General features: G+C 40.2%; 1 protein-coding gene across 4 annotated transcripts in view; it reads right to left on the bottom strand.

The window, feature by feature from the left end:
* Positions 1-384: 384 nt before the first annotated feature.
* The window catches only part of sema6bb (sema domain, transmembrane domain (TM), and cytoplasmic domain, (semaphorin) 6Bb), a 554,928-nt gene continuing 537,100 nt past the window's right edge, over positions 385-18,212 (bottom strand). For all 4 annotated transcript variants that reach the window (XM_043720975.2, XM_043720977.2, XM_043720976.2 and 1 more), the window contains one exon: positions 385-7,415. In XM_043720975.2, coding sequence (XP_043576910.2) covers positions 6,406-7,415 — 1,010 coding nt within the window. In that variant the 3' untranslated portion in view covers positions 385-6,405. The remainder of the gene's footprint in view (positions 7,416-18,212) is intronic.

Raw genomic sequence — 18,212 nt, 5'->3', positions numbered from 1 at the left:
GCAATGCTACCAGTTTTTCACTTCCTTTAAAGGGCTGCAACTATAACCACAAAACCTAGAGACTAATCTTCAGAAGAAAGAGAAGTGTGAAGTGATGCATTTTGGAAGGCAATGGAATACGTGATGAATGGTAAGATCCTGGGTAATACTGAGGATCATCAGGACCTTGATATGAACGTACAGTCATACAGCATGAAAACAGGCCCTTCAGTCCAACTCATCCACGCCAACCAAATTTCCCAAACTGAATTAGTCTCATTTGTCTGCATTTGGCCCATATCCCTCTGAACCTTTCCCATCCATGTTCCTGTCGAAATGTCTTTTAAATGTTACAATTGTAACTGCCTCTACCACTTCCCCTGGCAGCTTGTTCCATATACGCACCACACTCTGTGTGAAAAAATTGCCCCTCGGGTCCTTTTAAATCATTCCCCTTTCACATTAAACCAAGCCCTCTAGTTTTGAACCCCCTCACCCTTTGGCTATTCACTTTATCCATGCCTTTCATGATTTTATTAACCACTTTAAGGTCACCCCTCAGCCTCCTGCACTTCAGGGAAAAATGTGCCAACCTATCTAGCCTCTCCTTAGAACTCAAACCATCCAGTCTTGATAACAGCCTTGTACATCTTTTTTTGCATGCTTTCCAGTTTAACAACATCCTTCCTGTAGCAGAGCAACCAGGATTGTATACAGTATTCCAAATGTGGCCATACCAATGTCTTGTACAGCTGTAACATGATTCTTGAAAGCAGCAAGGTAGGTAGATAAGGTGGCTGAGAAAGTATATGGGATACTTGCCTTTATTAATGGAGACATTGAATACAAGAGCATGGAGTTTATGATGGAGCTGTATTTATGTCTGTTAGCCTATAGCTGGAATACAGTGTACAGTTCTGATTACTACACTAAAGAAAGGATATGATTGTTCTAGTGAGGGTGTAGAAGGATGTTGCCAGTACTGAAGTGAATGAAGAGAGACTACACAGTTTAGGGCTTGCTTTCCTTGGAGCAGACCAGACTGAAGGAGGACCTGATTGAGGTCTATAAGATTATGAGGGGCATTGGTAGGATTGATAGGAATAAATATTTTCCCTTAATGGGGTCTAATTATGAGGGGGCATAAACTTATGCAGGAGGATAACAGAATATTTAAGGAGAATTTTTACAACCAGAGGGTGGTGTATCTGGAACATACAACCTGAAAGAGTGATAGATGTGGGAACATTACTACATTTAAGAGGTATTTAAACAAGCACCTGAAACATTATGGTATAAAGACTGGGAAATGGGATTGTTGACTAGTGCAGATTCGATGGGTCAAAGGGCCTCCTTCCATTTTGTAATACTGTAAGATTCCATTAGAATTAACATGATTTTGCGACAAGAAAATTGTGTCTAACCAATTTATTGGAATTCTTTGAATAAAAAATATACTTTGGGTATGAATAGTTGTGCTGCATGCATATTTGCAGAAGGCATTTAATAAGATGCTACACTGAAGTCTTATGGAAGATAAAAACTCATGGTGTAGGGAGCAATAATGGTATGAATACAAGATTGGCTAACTAATAGAAAACAGAGGTTAGGTATCAATAGGTCTTCTCCTGGTTGGGAAAATGTAACAAGTGTGTGTCACAGGGATCAATATTGGGGCCTCAACTTTTTACAATTTATATTAATCATTTAGATGAAGAGGTCAAAATTGTTGTTGCTAAATTAGCTGATGGCGCAAAGATAGGTAGAAAACTAAGTTGTGGAGTGGACGTAAGGGAGACATAAAAGGATAGAGATAGGTTAGGTGATGTGCAAACATCTGGCAAATGGGCTATAACGCCAGAAAATGTGAAGTTATCCACTTTGGCAGCATAGATTAAAAAAAACATGTTATGTAAGTGGTGAGGGATTGAGGAGCTCTGAGATGTGATAGGATCTGGATAACCTAGTGCATGAATCATACAATGCTAGTATTCAGATTTAGCAAGCAATGAAGAAAGCTATCCAACATTATAATTTATTGCAAGGGGAATTTAATACAAAAGTACAGAGATTACGCTTCAGGGCACTGGTGAGACCACATCTGGTGTACCGAATACTGTATTAGACTCTGTATTTAAGGAGAGATATAAATGTGTTGGAAGCAGCTCAAAAAATGTTTACTAGATTCATGTCTGGAACGGGCAGGTTGCTTTATGAGAAAAGGTGAGATTGGGCTTGGATTTGTTAGAGTTTAGTTGATCTGATCGCAACATATAAGATACATACATACATCAGAATCATATGAACATGTAAGGTCTTGACAGGATGGATGTGGAAAGGATGTTTCCTTTTGTGGGAAAATATAGAACAAGGAGTCACTGTTTAAAAATACAGGCTTACCCATTTAAAATTGAAATGAGAATTTTTTTTTGTCCCAGAGAGCTGTGAACTCTTCCTCAAAAGGTGATGGAAATAGAATCTTTGAATAATTTTAAAGCAAATGTAGATAGATTCTTCGTAAACACTGCAGGTGAATGGGTATCAGAGGTATGTAGGGATGTGGAGCTGAGATCAGCCATGATCAAATTAAATGGCAGACCAGACTAAAGGGGCCGAATGGTCTACTCCTGCACCTCTGTTACATTTGTAAAGTTTAGACTACAAAGAGGAAAGCTGTTCAAAATACTTCACTGTTTAATTTTTAAAAATGCATAAAATAAATATAGGGCTGGAGTTAAAAAAAAAGTTGACTTTCGAAGTGCAAGCCATTCTCCAATGCACAAGGCCCTCTGGGTTAGCATTAGCAGAACGGCTACAGGCCAGAAAACTGAGTCTGTATCTGTGTTGTAAATTCTCTGTAATGTAAAATCAATAAGACACAACTGTGCTGAGATTAAAAGAAAATCAAAATCAGCTTTATAATTTTGTAGTTTCTGATTAGATGATGAACAAAAATGAATTTCCTTGGAGTTTCTGTTTGCAGTGGGAGAGAAATGAGATTTGTGATTTTTTTTCCTTTGAGTAAAATCCTGATTAGATTTTATCATTACATATGGAACTTATTTGATATCTGATAATGGAATAATCAAAGTTGTAGTATAATAAATGTGCTTTCTAGAACTTTGTACAATCCATTTCTGTTACTGTTTAATATCTCTGGTAATCACTCAGGTCAATATCTTTCACACTTTAGTAGCTAGGTATTATTCTCATTTTTAAAATTTACTCACAGAATCAGAGCATTGCTGGCTGGCCGTTTATTGCCTATCCCAGATTTTAATTACACAGGGGGCAGTTAAGAGTCAATCAACGTGGTCTGGAGTCACATGTAGGTCAGACCACGTTGAGGATGGCAGTTTCCTTCCGTAAAGGACATTTGGGAACCAGATGGATTTTCCCAAGAATTGGCAATGATTTCATGGTCATCATCAGACTCTTGATTCCAGATTTTTGTTGAATTTAAGTTCTACCATCTGCCATGGTGGGATTGGAATTCAGGCCTCCAGATTATTACCTGGGCCTCTGGATTAACAATCCAGCAATAATACCACTAAACCATTGCCTCCCCGAATTAGATTCCAGTGGAAATGTATTAAAATTTGTATATTCTGTAAGATGGTAGGTTTTATCCAAATTGGATTAACATTGTAGATTCAATGAAATCGTACTTAATAGTCATGTGACAGGGCATGAAAAAGCTGAATATTTATTCTGATGATTTGTTTTGCAAAGAGCTGACATATGATTACCAGCTTGGGGTACAGAACCTAGCTCAATTGATGGGCCAACCGTGTACATTACAGCTGGTTTTAGGGAGGAGAGATAGAAACTGGTTCCTGTTTCTATTCACCAGTCATTGACCAATGCTAAGAGTAGTCTGTTTCTGGATTCTTGATGTAGAACAATAATGTGGTCATCTATGGTGCTTCCACACCCTTGAATGGTCAACTTGTTTGTAACTATTTGTCAACCCAACAGCACCACTGGCATTACAACGTTAAACATGACTGCTGCCATCTGCAGATGTGAGGAAAGAGAAGGAAAATGGAAGAAATTTCTCGAAATGAATCCTTGGGGAAAGTTCGAAGGATGATGGTAACCCATCTAAATCTAACCTCTATACGCCTGAAATGATAATTTGATGGGTTGTTCATTAGCCTTCCCCTTTATTGTCGGCAAAGGACCATTCTGATAAAAGGGACAAATTGAAAAGCACTAGAAAACCGTTACCCAGGTGGTACAATTTTAAATGGTGTGCAGGAGCAGACAGATCTCAGGGTGCGAACGTGTACAAATCCTTACAGGTTGCAGAACAGGTTGAGAGGGCAGTTTCAAAAAAGCAAGCAGCTAAATATCTCTTGCTTTAGAAATAGTATTATTGACCGAGACTTTTACACTCCTGACCCAGTGGAAGGAGATGGGTAGGAAAGGTGATGGGAACTCAAAGGATGGGACTCCCTGTGTGTCTGATGTCTCCAGCCGGTTCGTCGTACATAACCAAGTTTGATCAATATGTTTTGCTTCCAGTCAGATGGAAAACATTGGTCAAAAACTCAGGTTAAGAGGGCCGAAACAGGAGTGAGGGGACAAGGCCATCTTCAAGGGGTGGTGGGGGAGATCTTGGAGTGAAAGCACCTCGGGTAATGGGGTAGACATTTCAAAGTATATGGGGGCGTAGGTCATTGGTGAGGTGCAGGTGATCAGAGGCTTGGGAAAGAGGATGAATCACTAAACCCTGTAGTGATAGTGGCATGTATAAAAGAATTCTTCATTTATTGACATTTATATAGCGCATAGTGGGCAAATGGGCATGGACCTGCTTTAGCTTGGTATGGGGGCTGATAGGGGCATATATTCGGTGCGTGTCTGCCTACCTTAGCATTTGCAGCATGACAGCCATGTGGAATGGGTGGATGTATTACTTGACATGGGGCATGTGGACATGGTTGGTGAAAGGACATTAGATGGCATAGACCGGGCATTGGAAGTTTATGGGTAGTGAGGTATGTATGAAGTGCAAGGGATAAAAGAGCATTTTCCATTATAAATGGGACCATGCCTCTGAGCACCAAGGCTTTTAAACAGTCAGCTTCAACAGCTGCCAAGCCCTTTGGCTGGCTCCAAACCTTATCCTGGATTGGCTGGTTCAACTGCAACCTGCACCTCTGCAATGAAAATCCCTTCTTTCCCACCAATATCTCTGGAGACAGGCCATCCGAGACAGGAATGTGCCTGGCATCCACTATCCAACTCAAGGATGAAAATCTGGGCCTTTATCCCTCACGCCTGACTCAAACTCCTTTTTTAAGTTCCTCCCTTGGAATATCAAAGCAAGGGAATTCTTCTAAACATGAACAAGACACTGGTTAAGTCCCATTTGGATTATTGTGCGAATTCTAGGCTCAATATTTTGGCAAGGTTGACATAGTTTGCGAGAGGGTGTAGAGGAGATTTACTGGAATGGTACTTGCTGTACAGGACATCAATGATTTGGGAAGGCTTGAGAAATTGGAATTTTTCTCACAAAGTTGAGTGGTTTAAGGGGAGATAATTCAAAATGCAGAATATGTTGACAGGATAAATGAGGAGAAACTATTTCCAGTAGGTTTGTGACAAAAGGACACAGATTTAAGGTAACTGGTAAAGGATTTGGTTTTACGCAGTTTAGAATGCTCTGCCTCTCAGGGTAGTAGGAAGCAGATTCAACAGTAAATTTCAACAGGGAATTGAATATATATTGTAAGGGCAACAATTTGTTGGAGCATGGGGAAGGGAAGTGGAACTAATTGTAAAGCATTTTTCAAAGAGCTGCAGGAGGTATGATGATCTGAACAGCCTCCTACATCTTCGGGCGTTGGGATTCATGAATGCTTGAAAAATATGTGTTGCAATAAATCCAATCTGCATAAACCTGAAAATAAGTCCAAGATAGCTTGTCCAAATAATAGATCATGCTAAATTAATTTCACCAATGGTAAACTATGGCAGTAAATTAACTTTATAAACTCATTATACAGATCTAATGATTTTTTGAACAGCACATTCAGTGTCTTCAGCTGTTGAATTTGTTTTACTATGTCATCTGCAATAAAAATCTTACTGCTAAAAATTGTAAGAAAAATTGCTAATTAAAACGCTTGGATAATTTTCCCTTCATTACCATGGCTCCTGAAAAGTTAACAGTAGAGAGAAATCCAGAAAAAATTCCTCAACACCTTTTCTTCTCTAAACTACTCCTTCCTTCTGAAACTCATGTATTTTTGTTTGCAAAGGAAATGCATCCTTATTTTGAGAACAGGTCTTTGTTATCTTAAGGAGTGCTGTTGTCTTCACACTCCATTTCCTCCAGTATTTAACTTTTGTTTTTAAATATTTATCCCACGTTTTCACAAAGGTTATTGAATAGATACGAAAGCACAAGGTGTCTCATTTTGCTAAGGATGTCCTTTCGACACTTGACTTTTTTGGTGGTTTAAAGCCTGCACGGTCAGGCTGCCCAGTGACAGGTGGGACTGGTTGGTGGAGGTGTACATGGTGTACAGGCACTGGGTCCTTTCTCTGCAGGGATGACGAACTTTCCCCTCTGCTAAAAGTCTGATTCCTTATGTGTTGTGAAGGTACAGGTGCACTTGCTTTCTCGTAATTCCACTGTGTGGAACATGTTGGGTCATCCCCAATGTAGTCCTGAGGCATTATGGGTGTTGATGCACCCCTTCTCCTTTTGGGACTGCTATGAGGAGACACTGAATATTCCACAAAAGCATGGCTACCTCCATTGCCACCTAAAGATGACCGATAGTGAGAACCTGGATTCTCAAGTTGTTCTCTCATACTGTGTGAAAGATAATTGTCCACGACGTCTTTATTATCACTTGTCAGTTCCTGATCCCGCTGGAAAGAATGGCGGGAAGTTGGAATGACCCGCACATTGCTAAGGTGATGGGACATTGCTTGATGCGAGGAATCAACCAGGATCATCTGTGATCCTGCACATGGTTGATCTCTTAGACTTGCATTTATCAGGTTTTGCTCCCATTCACAGCTTCTCATGCCTGTACTGCGTTTCTGTTGCAATGGTGTTTGTTCAGGTGTTGGTAATACTGTCGAATCAAGGTGATGCTGGCTGGTTTTGATCAAGCTCTTTGACCAGCCATTCTGCATCAGTGGAGCGAGTAAGGTTTCTGGCTGTCCCCTGGACCGTCGCTCCACCATGCCGCCTAGCTTGGTGACACTGACTACAGACTCGCTGTGTGAAAGGATGGTTTCCTTGTCTTTTCTCCGGGCTGTATCCTTTTTGTCCCGATGGCCAATGAACCAGCAGACACTGAATCCGGAGATGACTGCTCCAATCACAAAGGCAGCAATGGCTGATATCACAAGGAGGTTGACAGAAACCAGGCCATTGGGCTCTTCAACAAAGCTTTCATGTATCAGGCCTGTAATAGGAACAAGGTGATACAAATTGAGTAGCAGTAAACAAATCACTTAATGATCAGGAAAAAAAGTCAGACTATTCTAATCATATTTGTCCTTCATTTATTTTCATTTCTATTCTCCTTCATTTCTCTGACATACATCACAGATTTAATTAGCTCCTTTTCCCAATGCTTTAGGACCAATATGCTCAGACTCCCACTGTCGCAAATACATTTCCTCCTATTACACTGTGTCTGTCCATTTCAGTTGCAATAGACCACTCTAAGTGCTTGCATTGTGTGTCAATCTTTTGAAAACATCACACCAACTCTTACCTCAACTGTCTTTCCTGGGACCGCAAAACTGTGGAACTTACACCTCCCCCAGGCTTTTCCAACCTCTTTAGTCTATCAAATTTTGAAATTTAATATTCTGACTTGTAACTCTTGAGTGAAGAGGCACTGTGGAGAGGTGGGATGGCAGTGGGCACACTGCCCACTGGATTTTATGTGCCTTTTCAGACTTCTGATCCACTGGAGGGCACAGTAAATCCAACTTATCACAGCTTCAAACTGTATCTGATTAACCAGATGCTTTAATGTCCAGGGTCAAGCTAATCTCCCGTTGCAATCAGCCATGGAAAACATCCAAACCTGATTGCAGACAAAGCTGTAGAAAACTTGACCTTATTTTAAAAAAAGTTATGTTTATGTAGCATGTCTAACATAGTAAAATGTAAATAGGCATTTGTAGTATTGAATTTGAAGAATACACTACTTACTGAAGAAGTGTATACTTCTTAGGTCTAGCATTCATCAGGACAATTTGCAATATACAATTCAAGGGGTAAACCAATTCTTACACAATATGCGGGGAGAATGCTGGTCAGTTGGCTAGTGTACTCTGATTGGTAGAGGCACTGCCATGGAGAGTACACCGGGCAAATGCTGTTTATACAATCCACCAGTCTTTGGGACACATCGTCTGCATACCTGGCATCACACTGGTATTGAAATTCATATACCACACTACTCATTATTGTCATGATTTGGAGATGCCGGTGTTGGACTGGGGTATACAAAGTTAAAAATCACACAACACCAGGTTATAGTCCAACAGATTTAACTGGAAGCACACTAGCTTTCGGAGCGACGCTCCTTCATCAGGTGATTCATCAGGTGATTCACAATCACCTGATGAAGGAGCGTCGCTCCGAAAGCTAGTGTGCTTCCAATTAAACCTGTTGGACGATAACCTGGTGTTGTGTGATTTTTAACTTTACTCATTATTATGATTGGCGGCATGTCATTTTGACTTGAGAGCAGCATCCTATTAGTGGCAAGCACTACTTGCGTTGCTACAAAACGGTAGCAGCGTGAAACAACTAACTTCACCTTTTCATCAAGCCTTTGAGGCATCTCACCCTTCCAGGGTAATCTGCAGGCATGTAGGGGCATATGTTCCAAACACAGGAAAATTGTATCAAACACTATATATCAGAGCAAGCAAAACTAACTACACAACACCAAAATTGGATATGATTCTATGAGTAGGCATCATTTGCTGGATAATCCTGAGAGTGTGAAGTATTACACTGACAACTAATTTAGAATTGTTAGTCAGACTCTCAGTGTGGCATACTTGCACTAAAGGAAGCTACATACATCAGGCCCTGTTCTTTCCAGCCAGAAAGGATATATACATGCATTGTGCCTGTTTCAACTCAATGAAATAATGACATCTATTCTCTGGTTCATTTCTCAGACCAATGCCCTGACCTTTCAACATGGTTGCTTTAAAAAGTAAATAAAACTTAGCAATTAGATTAGATTAGATTACTTATAGTGTGGAAACAGGCCCTTCGGCCCAACAAGTCTACACAGCCCCGCCGAAGCGAACCCACCCATACCCCTACATTTACCCCTTACCTAACACTACGGGCAATTTAGCATGGCCAATTCACCTGATATGCACATCTTTGGACTGTGGGAGGAAACCGGAGCACCAGGAGGAAACCCACGCAGACACAGGGAGAACGTGCAAACTCCACACAGTCAGTCGCCTGAGGTGGGAATTGAACCCGGGTCTGTGGCGCTGTGAGGCAGCAGTGCTAACCACTGTGCCACCGTGCCGCCCAATTGTTTGTCATCATTAACTGGTGCAGCCTCCATGGCCATGTTTCTACCAATCCGAGTTATTTTTCCAACCAATCAGTCTCCCTTCCTACAGTAAAGAAGTTGGTATTCCTTGGCATTCTTGTGAAAGGTCCTGATGAGTGCAAGACAAAAAACTTTGACAAAATTCATCTTGTTTCTCCAATATTCATTCAGCTAAATGTCCCAAAGTGCAAAATAGGAACAAAATTTGGCAGCAGTTTATAGCCCTCAAGATATTAGATGTAAAGGAAAGCAGAAGCTCAGAGGACTGTGGGGCTGCAGGAGATTACAAGAGATAGGGAGGGCTGTAACCATGAAAATGTTTGAAAACAAGGATGAGAACTATAAGATTGAGGAGTTGCTTAACTGGCAACCAATATAAGCCCATGAGCACAGAGTTGATGCGAGAATGGGGCGAGGTGTGAGTTGGGATGTGGGCAGCAGGGAATTTGATCTCCTCCAGTTTGGAGATGATAGAACATGGCAAAGTGTCCTTTGGAATAGACAAAGCTCAGGGAGACAATGAATGGGCCATTGTTTCAGCAAAAGCTGAGATGATCAGGCAAGCGCAGAATCAGTAGGGGGTCAGGCATTGAAAATATGCAGGCTTTGTGATCGTATGGCTATATGGTGCGAAGCTCACCTTGTGATCAAATAAGATACCAAGGTTCTTAACAGTCTGATTTAGGAAGAAATTGATGGTTATGAAATTGAGTCTGTGGCAGTGACAATGGCTTTAAATCTTTTCAATGTTTATTTGGGGGACATTTGTAGTCATTTAGGACTGGATGCTTGAGAAGCAGCTTGGCAATCTACACAGTGGAGGAGTCAAGAGAAGTGTGGGGAGGTGTAATTAAGTGTCACTGGTTTACTAGGCAATCCTGTCCTTTCAAATATGCCACCGATGGGCAGGATGCATGTGAGAAATAGAGAAGGGCCAAAGCTCTATCTTTGGGATACACTTACAGCAATGGTGTGGGAGCAAGACCAAAACCCTTGCAATTGATTCTTTGGCTGCAATTAGATAGATAAGATTTCATCTAACTGAAGTCAGCCCTATCTATCTCGATACAGATGAAGAGGAATTGGAGGAAGTTAGTATGATCAACATGACACAGTTTGCAGACAGGTTGTGAAGTATAAAGTGGGATAGTTTTATAGCTGAAAATGTGTTGCTGGAAAAGCGCAGCAGGTCAGGCAGCATCCAGGGAACAGGAGAATCGACATTTCGGGCATAAGCCCTTCTTCAGGATAGTTTTATAAGTTACTGTTGCCTACATGTTGAAATCCATTGGTTTCCTCCAGCATTCTTTTAGATTTCTCTGTAATTCTTACATAAACTTAATTAATTATTTATTGTTTCATTCGCTGAGGTGACAATTACTTGACAGGCTACCTCCATTAAACTTCTTTGACCCTGCCATAAATTAGTCAGGCATGTAGATTGTGATTTTTGTTATTGAAATTTTTAGAGCTATATTGATCTCACTTTTTAAGCTAACACTTACTTAAGCCTAACTTTCATTAACAGAAGTTTAATTAGCTTTTTCCTCTTGGGTATAGTTCATTTCTTTTAATTACTTTACATCAAATAAAGTTGCAGTTACATGAATCATTGAGCAACGGATTCAGTTTATTTCCCTTTCAATCATTTCCTCTCCTGAATGCATTGACTCATACTGGTGTAAGACCATTGGAACAGTGCTAAGGTGTTCAATCCCTTTAATCTGTCCCTTAATTCAATTAGAATTTGGCTCTTTTGTATTGTAACACCATCAACCTGCTTTCATCCAAGGTGATTGAGAGTTGTTAGGAATTCTAGCCCTCATCCTGACAACCCCTCGACCCAAAGTCCCTCATAGTCTGAATGTCAACCTATGCCATACCCATCTGCCATGGCTCCTCATTACCTTCATAGTGTCCTCATAGTCACTCACCCAGTTTCACCATGTGGAGAAAGAAAACAAAGTTTCTATCGAATGTAGCTGTCACTTTTACTCACTTAATAGTGAAAAAGACATTCATAGAATTCTTTTTTACATCTCAAGTTGTCAATCTTTTATAAGAGTACACAAACTTCTATTGAGAATCATATCACTTCCTCTTTAAGCTGTCAATAAAACTGTGAACCCTGAACCTGCTGTTGAGACAATCATAGCACTTGAAACTCAGCCATGAATTCATAAGGATGTAAAACAAGCTCCTGAGGAAATGACAACAAATAATTCTATTAAAAATACATGAAAAGTTGTTAGTTTTTCTTATAATCTACACCTGTCAATCAAAGCAATCCCGAGATGAGGTTTTCACCTTCAGTTGTAGCCTTTTGTTTTGAAGTTTAAATAGTAGAGTATTTAAACAAAATTTCAGATGATGATTTTAATACTGATCTTATCTGTCCTTCAACAGTATTAATATGTGTTGACTTAATTTTTGACTTCCACACTGCAGACTAAGGCAATTGTAACAGCTGAAATGGCATCTATTTGAAGTCAGCTGTAAGTTCAAATGGTTCTGTTGAATTCAGGATTCCCTCTTGTCTGAAACATGCCCTGATCCCATTTCCATACCAGCAAAAGTTGCATCTGTCAGAAATGAGGGCAGTATTTCCACATCTGGGTCATCCACGGCCCCATTCTTGAAGGTCCACTGAATTTTCACAACTCCACAAATATCTGGATGAAGTTCTGATGCAAGGCCATCAATCTGAAGCATTAATTTTGCTTCACTCTGCATAGTGACTACCTAGTATGCAGAATATTTCCTGTTCCATTTCTGGTAGTTCAATATAACTGCTTTGAAATGATGAATGAAAATTGCAAAGAGATTTTTTTTTGAGAAAAGATATTTCCATACATCAAAAGTGAGGATTAAAGCCAAATCCAAAATTTATCAACAGTGAATGCAAGGGATAATACAAAAATGCTCCTTTTAGGTATGATTTAAAATATTATCTTTATACATATGAAACTTCTAAATTAATTGTTTTTTTGAATTGTACACTGCAGAAATCTAGAAAAGTACATAAATATTCATCACAGTTCTCCTTAGATGTACTTTTCTGCGTTGGTATAAGATAGTATTACACAGATTTGTCATGCCTCACTTACTTTGGAAGGTGTCTGACAGTTTAAAAATGGTTTGCCTCTATGCAACAGTCAATTCCAATGATAAAAATAAGTTGTTTTATTCACATTGGATTCATTAAGAAATATACTATCTATATATTTTCAGTACTTTAATATGAACTTAGCTAAAATATTAGAATTTACATAGATGAAATATATATTTTTCCAAGTAAAGAATGGCGTTGCTCGTGAATGGAACATTTCCCCATTTCAGACAATGAAGGCCTGAACTTTGAAGGGTCACTCCTGTTGATCCAAGTGCAACATAAAACCACACCTAACTAATTCCAATGTCAGAGATCCCAAAACCATCTGGGTAGCTGCGCAACAGCATCCACTTTTATGGGTTCATCAGTTGTCCACATATAGAGTAATAGGGAAACAGACCCTACAGTCCAACCAGTCCATGTTGACCATAATCCCAAACTAAACTAAATCCCACCTGCCTGCACTTGGCCCATATCCCTCCAAACATTTCTTATCCATGTACTTATCCAAATGTCTTTTAAATTTTGTAATTCCACTTGCATCCTTAACTTTGTCTAGAAGTTCATTCCACATGTGAACCACTCTGTGTAAAAAAATTGCCCCCCATGTCTTTTTAAAATCTTTCTTCTCTCACCTTAAACATATGTCCCCTGGTCTTGAAATCCCCCATCCTAGGGAAAGGATACCTGCAAATCTTTATAACATCACCTCTCAACCTCCCATACACAAAACCAGGCTGTCTATTGCTCCAGTGAAAGAAATCCCAGCGTATCTAGCTTCTCTCCATAACTCAAACCCTCTATTTCTGGTAACATCCTGGTAAATCTCTTCTGAACCCTCTGACCATCTCCAGTTTAATAATATCCTTCCTATAACAGGGAGACCAGAACTGAACACAGTAATCCAGAAGAGGTCTCACCAACATCATGTACAACCTCATCCTGTATAACATCCATTTCTATACTCAAAGGTCTGAGCAATGAAAACAAGCATGCTAAATGCCTTCTTAACCACTCCATCTATATGTAAAGCAAACTTCAAAGAATTATGTACCAGAACCCTTGGATTTCTCTGTTCTGGAACACTGCCCAAGGCCATACTTTTAATTGTATAACACTTGTCTTTGTTTTACCAAAATGTAAAACAATACTTTCTGTGATTATTCACCAAAGAGAAGGAATTGGTGGAAGATGATCTCGGGTAAGGGAGTGTTGAATTTTTAAGCCAAGTTGTTGTTAAAAAGGAAGAGGTGTCATGCATCTTAAAGTATCAAGGTAGCTAAGTCCCCAGGACCTGATGGGATCTAACCCAGAATATTGAGGGAGGCAAGAGAACAAATTGCTGGAGCATCTTTGTATCTTCTTCATCCACAGGTGAAGTTGCAGAGGACTGGAGAATAGCCCATGTTGTCCAATTGTTTAACAAGGGTAACAGGGATAATCCAGGAAATTCCAGACCTGTGAGCCTCACGTCAGTGGTAGGGAAATTATTGGAAAAGATTCTCAGGGACAAGAATCTATACACATTTAGGAGCAAATGGAGTTATTAGCAATAGACAGCCTGGTTTTGTGTATGGGAGATCGTGCCTCACTAACATGATAGAGTTTTTTCAGGAGCTGGCAAAAATTATTAATGAGGGAAAAGCAGTTGATGGTATCCACATGGACTTCAGTAAAGCCTTGAACAAGATCTCTCATGGCAGATTGGTACAAAGGGTGAAGTCACATGGTATTGATGTGAGCTGGCAAGATGGATACAGAACTGGCTTAATCATAGGCGACAGAGGCTAACGGTGGAAGGATACCTTTTGGAATGGAGGGCTGTGACTAGTGGTGTTCCAGAGGGATCAGTGCTAGGACCTCTGTTGTTTGTGGTGTACATAAATTACTTGGAGGAAAATGTGGCTGGTCTAATTAGTAAGTTTGTCGACAATACAAAAATTGGTGGAGTTGCAGGTGGTGAGAAGGATTGTCTGAGACTAAAATAGGAAAGAGACCAGTTGGAGGCATGGGTAGAAAAATGGCAGATGGCGTTTAATCAAGACAAATGTGAGGTGATGCATTTTGGAAGGTAAAATACAGCTGGAAATTACACAGTGAATGGAAGAACCCTTAGGAGTATTGATGTGGGAGTGCAGGTCTACAGATCATGAAGTTAGCAGTGCAGGTAGATCAGGTAGTAAAAAAGGCCTATGGCATGCTTGCCTCCATTGGAAGGGACACTGAGCATAAGGATAGACAAATTTATGCTGCAGCTTTAAAGAGCTTTAGTTAGGCCACCCTTGGATATTGCATACAGTTTTGGTCATCACACTACCAGAAGGATGTGGATGCTTTGGAGAGGGTATAGAGAAGTTTTACCAGGATGTTGCTTGGTAGGGGGGATTTTAGCTATGAAGAAAAGTTGGACAGACTGGGTTTGTTTTCACTGGAATGCAGGTGGTTGAGGAAGTTTATAAGATTGAAGTTTATAAGATTGTGAATGGCATGGATAAAATGGAAATTTAGAGGCTTTTTCCTGGGGTGGAGGGGTCAGTTACTATGGGACACAGGTTCAAGTTGTGGGATAGGCAAGATGTTTAAGAGTGATGTGTGAGGCAAGTTTTTCACACAAAGGGTGGTTAGTGCCTGGAACATGCTGCCAGAGGAAGTGGTGGAAGCAGACACAATAGCAGCATTCAAAAAACACCTGGACCAAGTTATGAATAGGAAGGGAATAGAGGGATAAGGATCCTATAAGTGAGGACAGTTTTAGTATGGAAGGGCAAAATGTGTTGGTGCAAAGAATAAAGAAAAAGAAAATTACAGCACAGGAACAGGCCCTTTGGCCTTTCAAGCCTGCATCAAACCAGATCCTCTATCTACATCTATTGCCTATTTTCTAAGGATCGCTATCCCCCTGCTCTCTGCCCATTCATATATCTGTCTAGATACATTTTAAATGCTGCCATCATGCTTGCCTCTACCAACTGCCCTGGCAATGCATTCCAAGCACCCAACCCCCTGCAAAAAGAACTTTCCACGCATATCTCCCTTAAACTTTTCCTCTCGCACCTTGAACTCATGACTAGGCTTGGAGGGCTGAAGGGCTTGCTCCCGTGCTGTATTGTTCTTTGTTCTTTTTTCTTATCTTCTTGTTTATTTTTTCATAAAAGTGAATCAAGTTTGTAAGACACAATTTCCCTGCAACGAAACCATTCCTTGCCTCTCCAGATGCATATAAAGTCTGTCTTTTAGAATCACTTTCAACAATTTAACCACCACCGATGTCAAACTCACAGGTCGATAGTTCCCAGGGCTCTCCTTACATCTTTACTTAAACAAAGGCAAAACATTAGCCACTCTCCAGTCATTCAGCACCTCATCCATATTTGTAGATGATACAAATATTTCTGCAAGAGGCCCTGCAATTTCTTCTCTAACTTGCCACATAGTCCGGGGGTACACTATATCAGGTCCTGGAAATGTATCCATCTTTACATTTTCTAAGAACTCCAGTACTACTTTTTTTGTAATGTGAACTGTTTTCAAAACATCAATATTTATTTCCCCAAGTTCTCTGGCCTCCATTTCTTCCTCCACAGTAAAAACTGATGTGAAATATTAATTTAATATCTTTGTCATCCTCTGAGGTTCAACACAAAGACGAGTCTTTGATCTTCAAGTGGTTGTACTCTCGCTCTAGATACTTGCTTGCTCTTAATGCACTTGTAGAATCTCTTTGCATTATCTTTAACCTTATATCCTCTTATATCCTCATATCCTCTCTTTGTTTTCCCAATCTCCCACTTAAGAATGCCCCTACACTCTTTATGCTGTTCAAGAAATTCATTTGAACCCTATTGTTTATATCTAGTATATGATGCTTTTTTATTCTTGATTAGAACCTCAATATCTTTATTGATCCATTGTTCCCTAATCCTACCAGCCTTACCTTTCACTCGAACATGACTCTCGTTATCCCACTGTTGAAAGCCTCCGTCTTATCAGATGTCCCTTTACTTGTGAACAGTATACTACAATCAATGTTTAAAAGTTCTTGTCTCATACCAATAAAATTTGCCTTACTCCAATTAAAAACTTTAATTTTTATGGAAGCCTTAACCTTTCCCATAACTATTTGAAAACAAATAGAATTATGATTACCAGACCCAAAGTGTTCCCCTAGTCTTATTACCCAAGAGAAGATTAGGTTTTGCTCCTTCTCTAGAAGGAACATTGATAAAGAACATTTTCTTGAACATATTTAACAAATTTTTCACCATGCAAGCCTTCAACACCCATAGTAGTCCCAGTCAATGTTTGGAAAATTAGAATCACCTACTATTACAACCTTATTATTCTTACATACATCTGAGATATCTCTACATATTTGCTCCTCAATTTCCCTCTGACTATTGGGGTGATGGGCCTATAGTATAATCCCATCAAGACGATCATTCCCTTTTTTATTCTAGTTTTGACCCATGTATTTTTGCTAGACGATTTTTCGGAAGTATCTTCTCTAGTTACAGCAGTAATGTTTTCTATAATCAAAAACACCACTCCCCTCCTCTTTTCCCTCTTTTTCTATCCGTCCTATAGTATCTGAAACCCAAAACATTGAGCTGCTTGTCCTGTCAATCATTCCTGACGAAGAGCTTATGCTCAAAATGTCGTCTCGCCTGCTCCTCGGATGCTGCCTGACCGGCTGTGCTTTTCCAGCACCACACTTTTTGACTCTGATCTCCAGCATCTGCAGTAATCACTTTCTCCTGTCAATCCCTCAGTCTGGTTACTCTAATAGCTTTGATGCCCCAATCTCATGTTCCCACCATGCTCTGAGTTTATCAGCCTAGTCTGTAAGATTAGTAAAATATTAAGGTTGAAATAAATGCAGCTTAATTCTTCAGAGTTACTTTGTTCTCTGACTTGCTCGTCTGTCTTTTCCAAGTAACAAAATCTTTTCGAATTCAAAACCATTCTCATCTATCTTTCTATTTACTCTGCTACTTAGGTTCCTTCCACTACCTCCCCCCCCATCCCCCACCACACCCACCCCTGCCAACAGTTTACAGTATCCCTTAATAGAATGTTTTAAATAAGTATTTTTGGATTAGATTACCTACAGTATGGAAACAGGCCCTTCAGTCCAACAAGTCCATACTGACCCTCCGAAGAGCAACTCACCCAGACCCCTACCCTATATTTACCCCTGACTAACGCACTTAACACTATGGGCAATTTAGTATGGTCAGTTCACCTGACCTGCACATCTTTGGACTGTGGGAGGAAACCGGAGCACCCGGAGGAAACCCACGCAGACAGGGGAGAATGTGCAAACTCCACACAGGCAGTTGCCCAAGATGGGAATCAAACCCGGGTCCCTGGCGCTGTGAGGCAACAGTGCTAACCACTGAGCCACCGTGCCACCCCTAAAAGAGTTGCAATTCAGATTAGATTCCATACGGTGTGGAAACAGGCCCTTCGGCCCAACAAGTCCACACCGACCCTCCGAAGAGTAACCCACTCAGACCCATTTCCCTCCAACTAATGCACCTAACACT

This window comes from Chiloscyllium plagiosum, unplaced genomic scaffold (genome assembly GCF_037043375.1).
Source record: "Chiloscyllium plagiosum isolate Xiang-an unplaced genomic scaffold, Cpla_swu_hap1 HiC_scaffold_28, whole genome shotgun sequence".
NCBI lineage: Eukaryota > Metazoa > Chordata > Chondrichthyes > Orectolobiformes > Hemiscylliidae > Chiloscyllium > Chiloscyllium plagiosum.
This window is presented reverse-complemented; position numbering and strand designations above follow the sequence as displayed.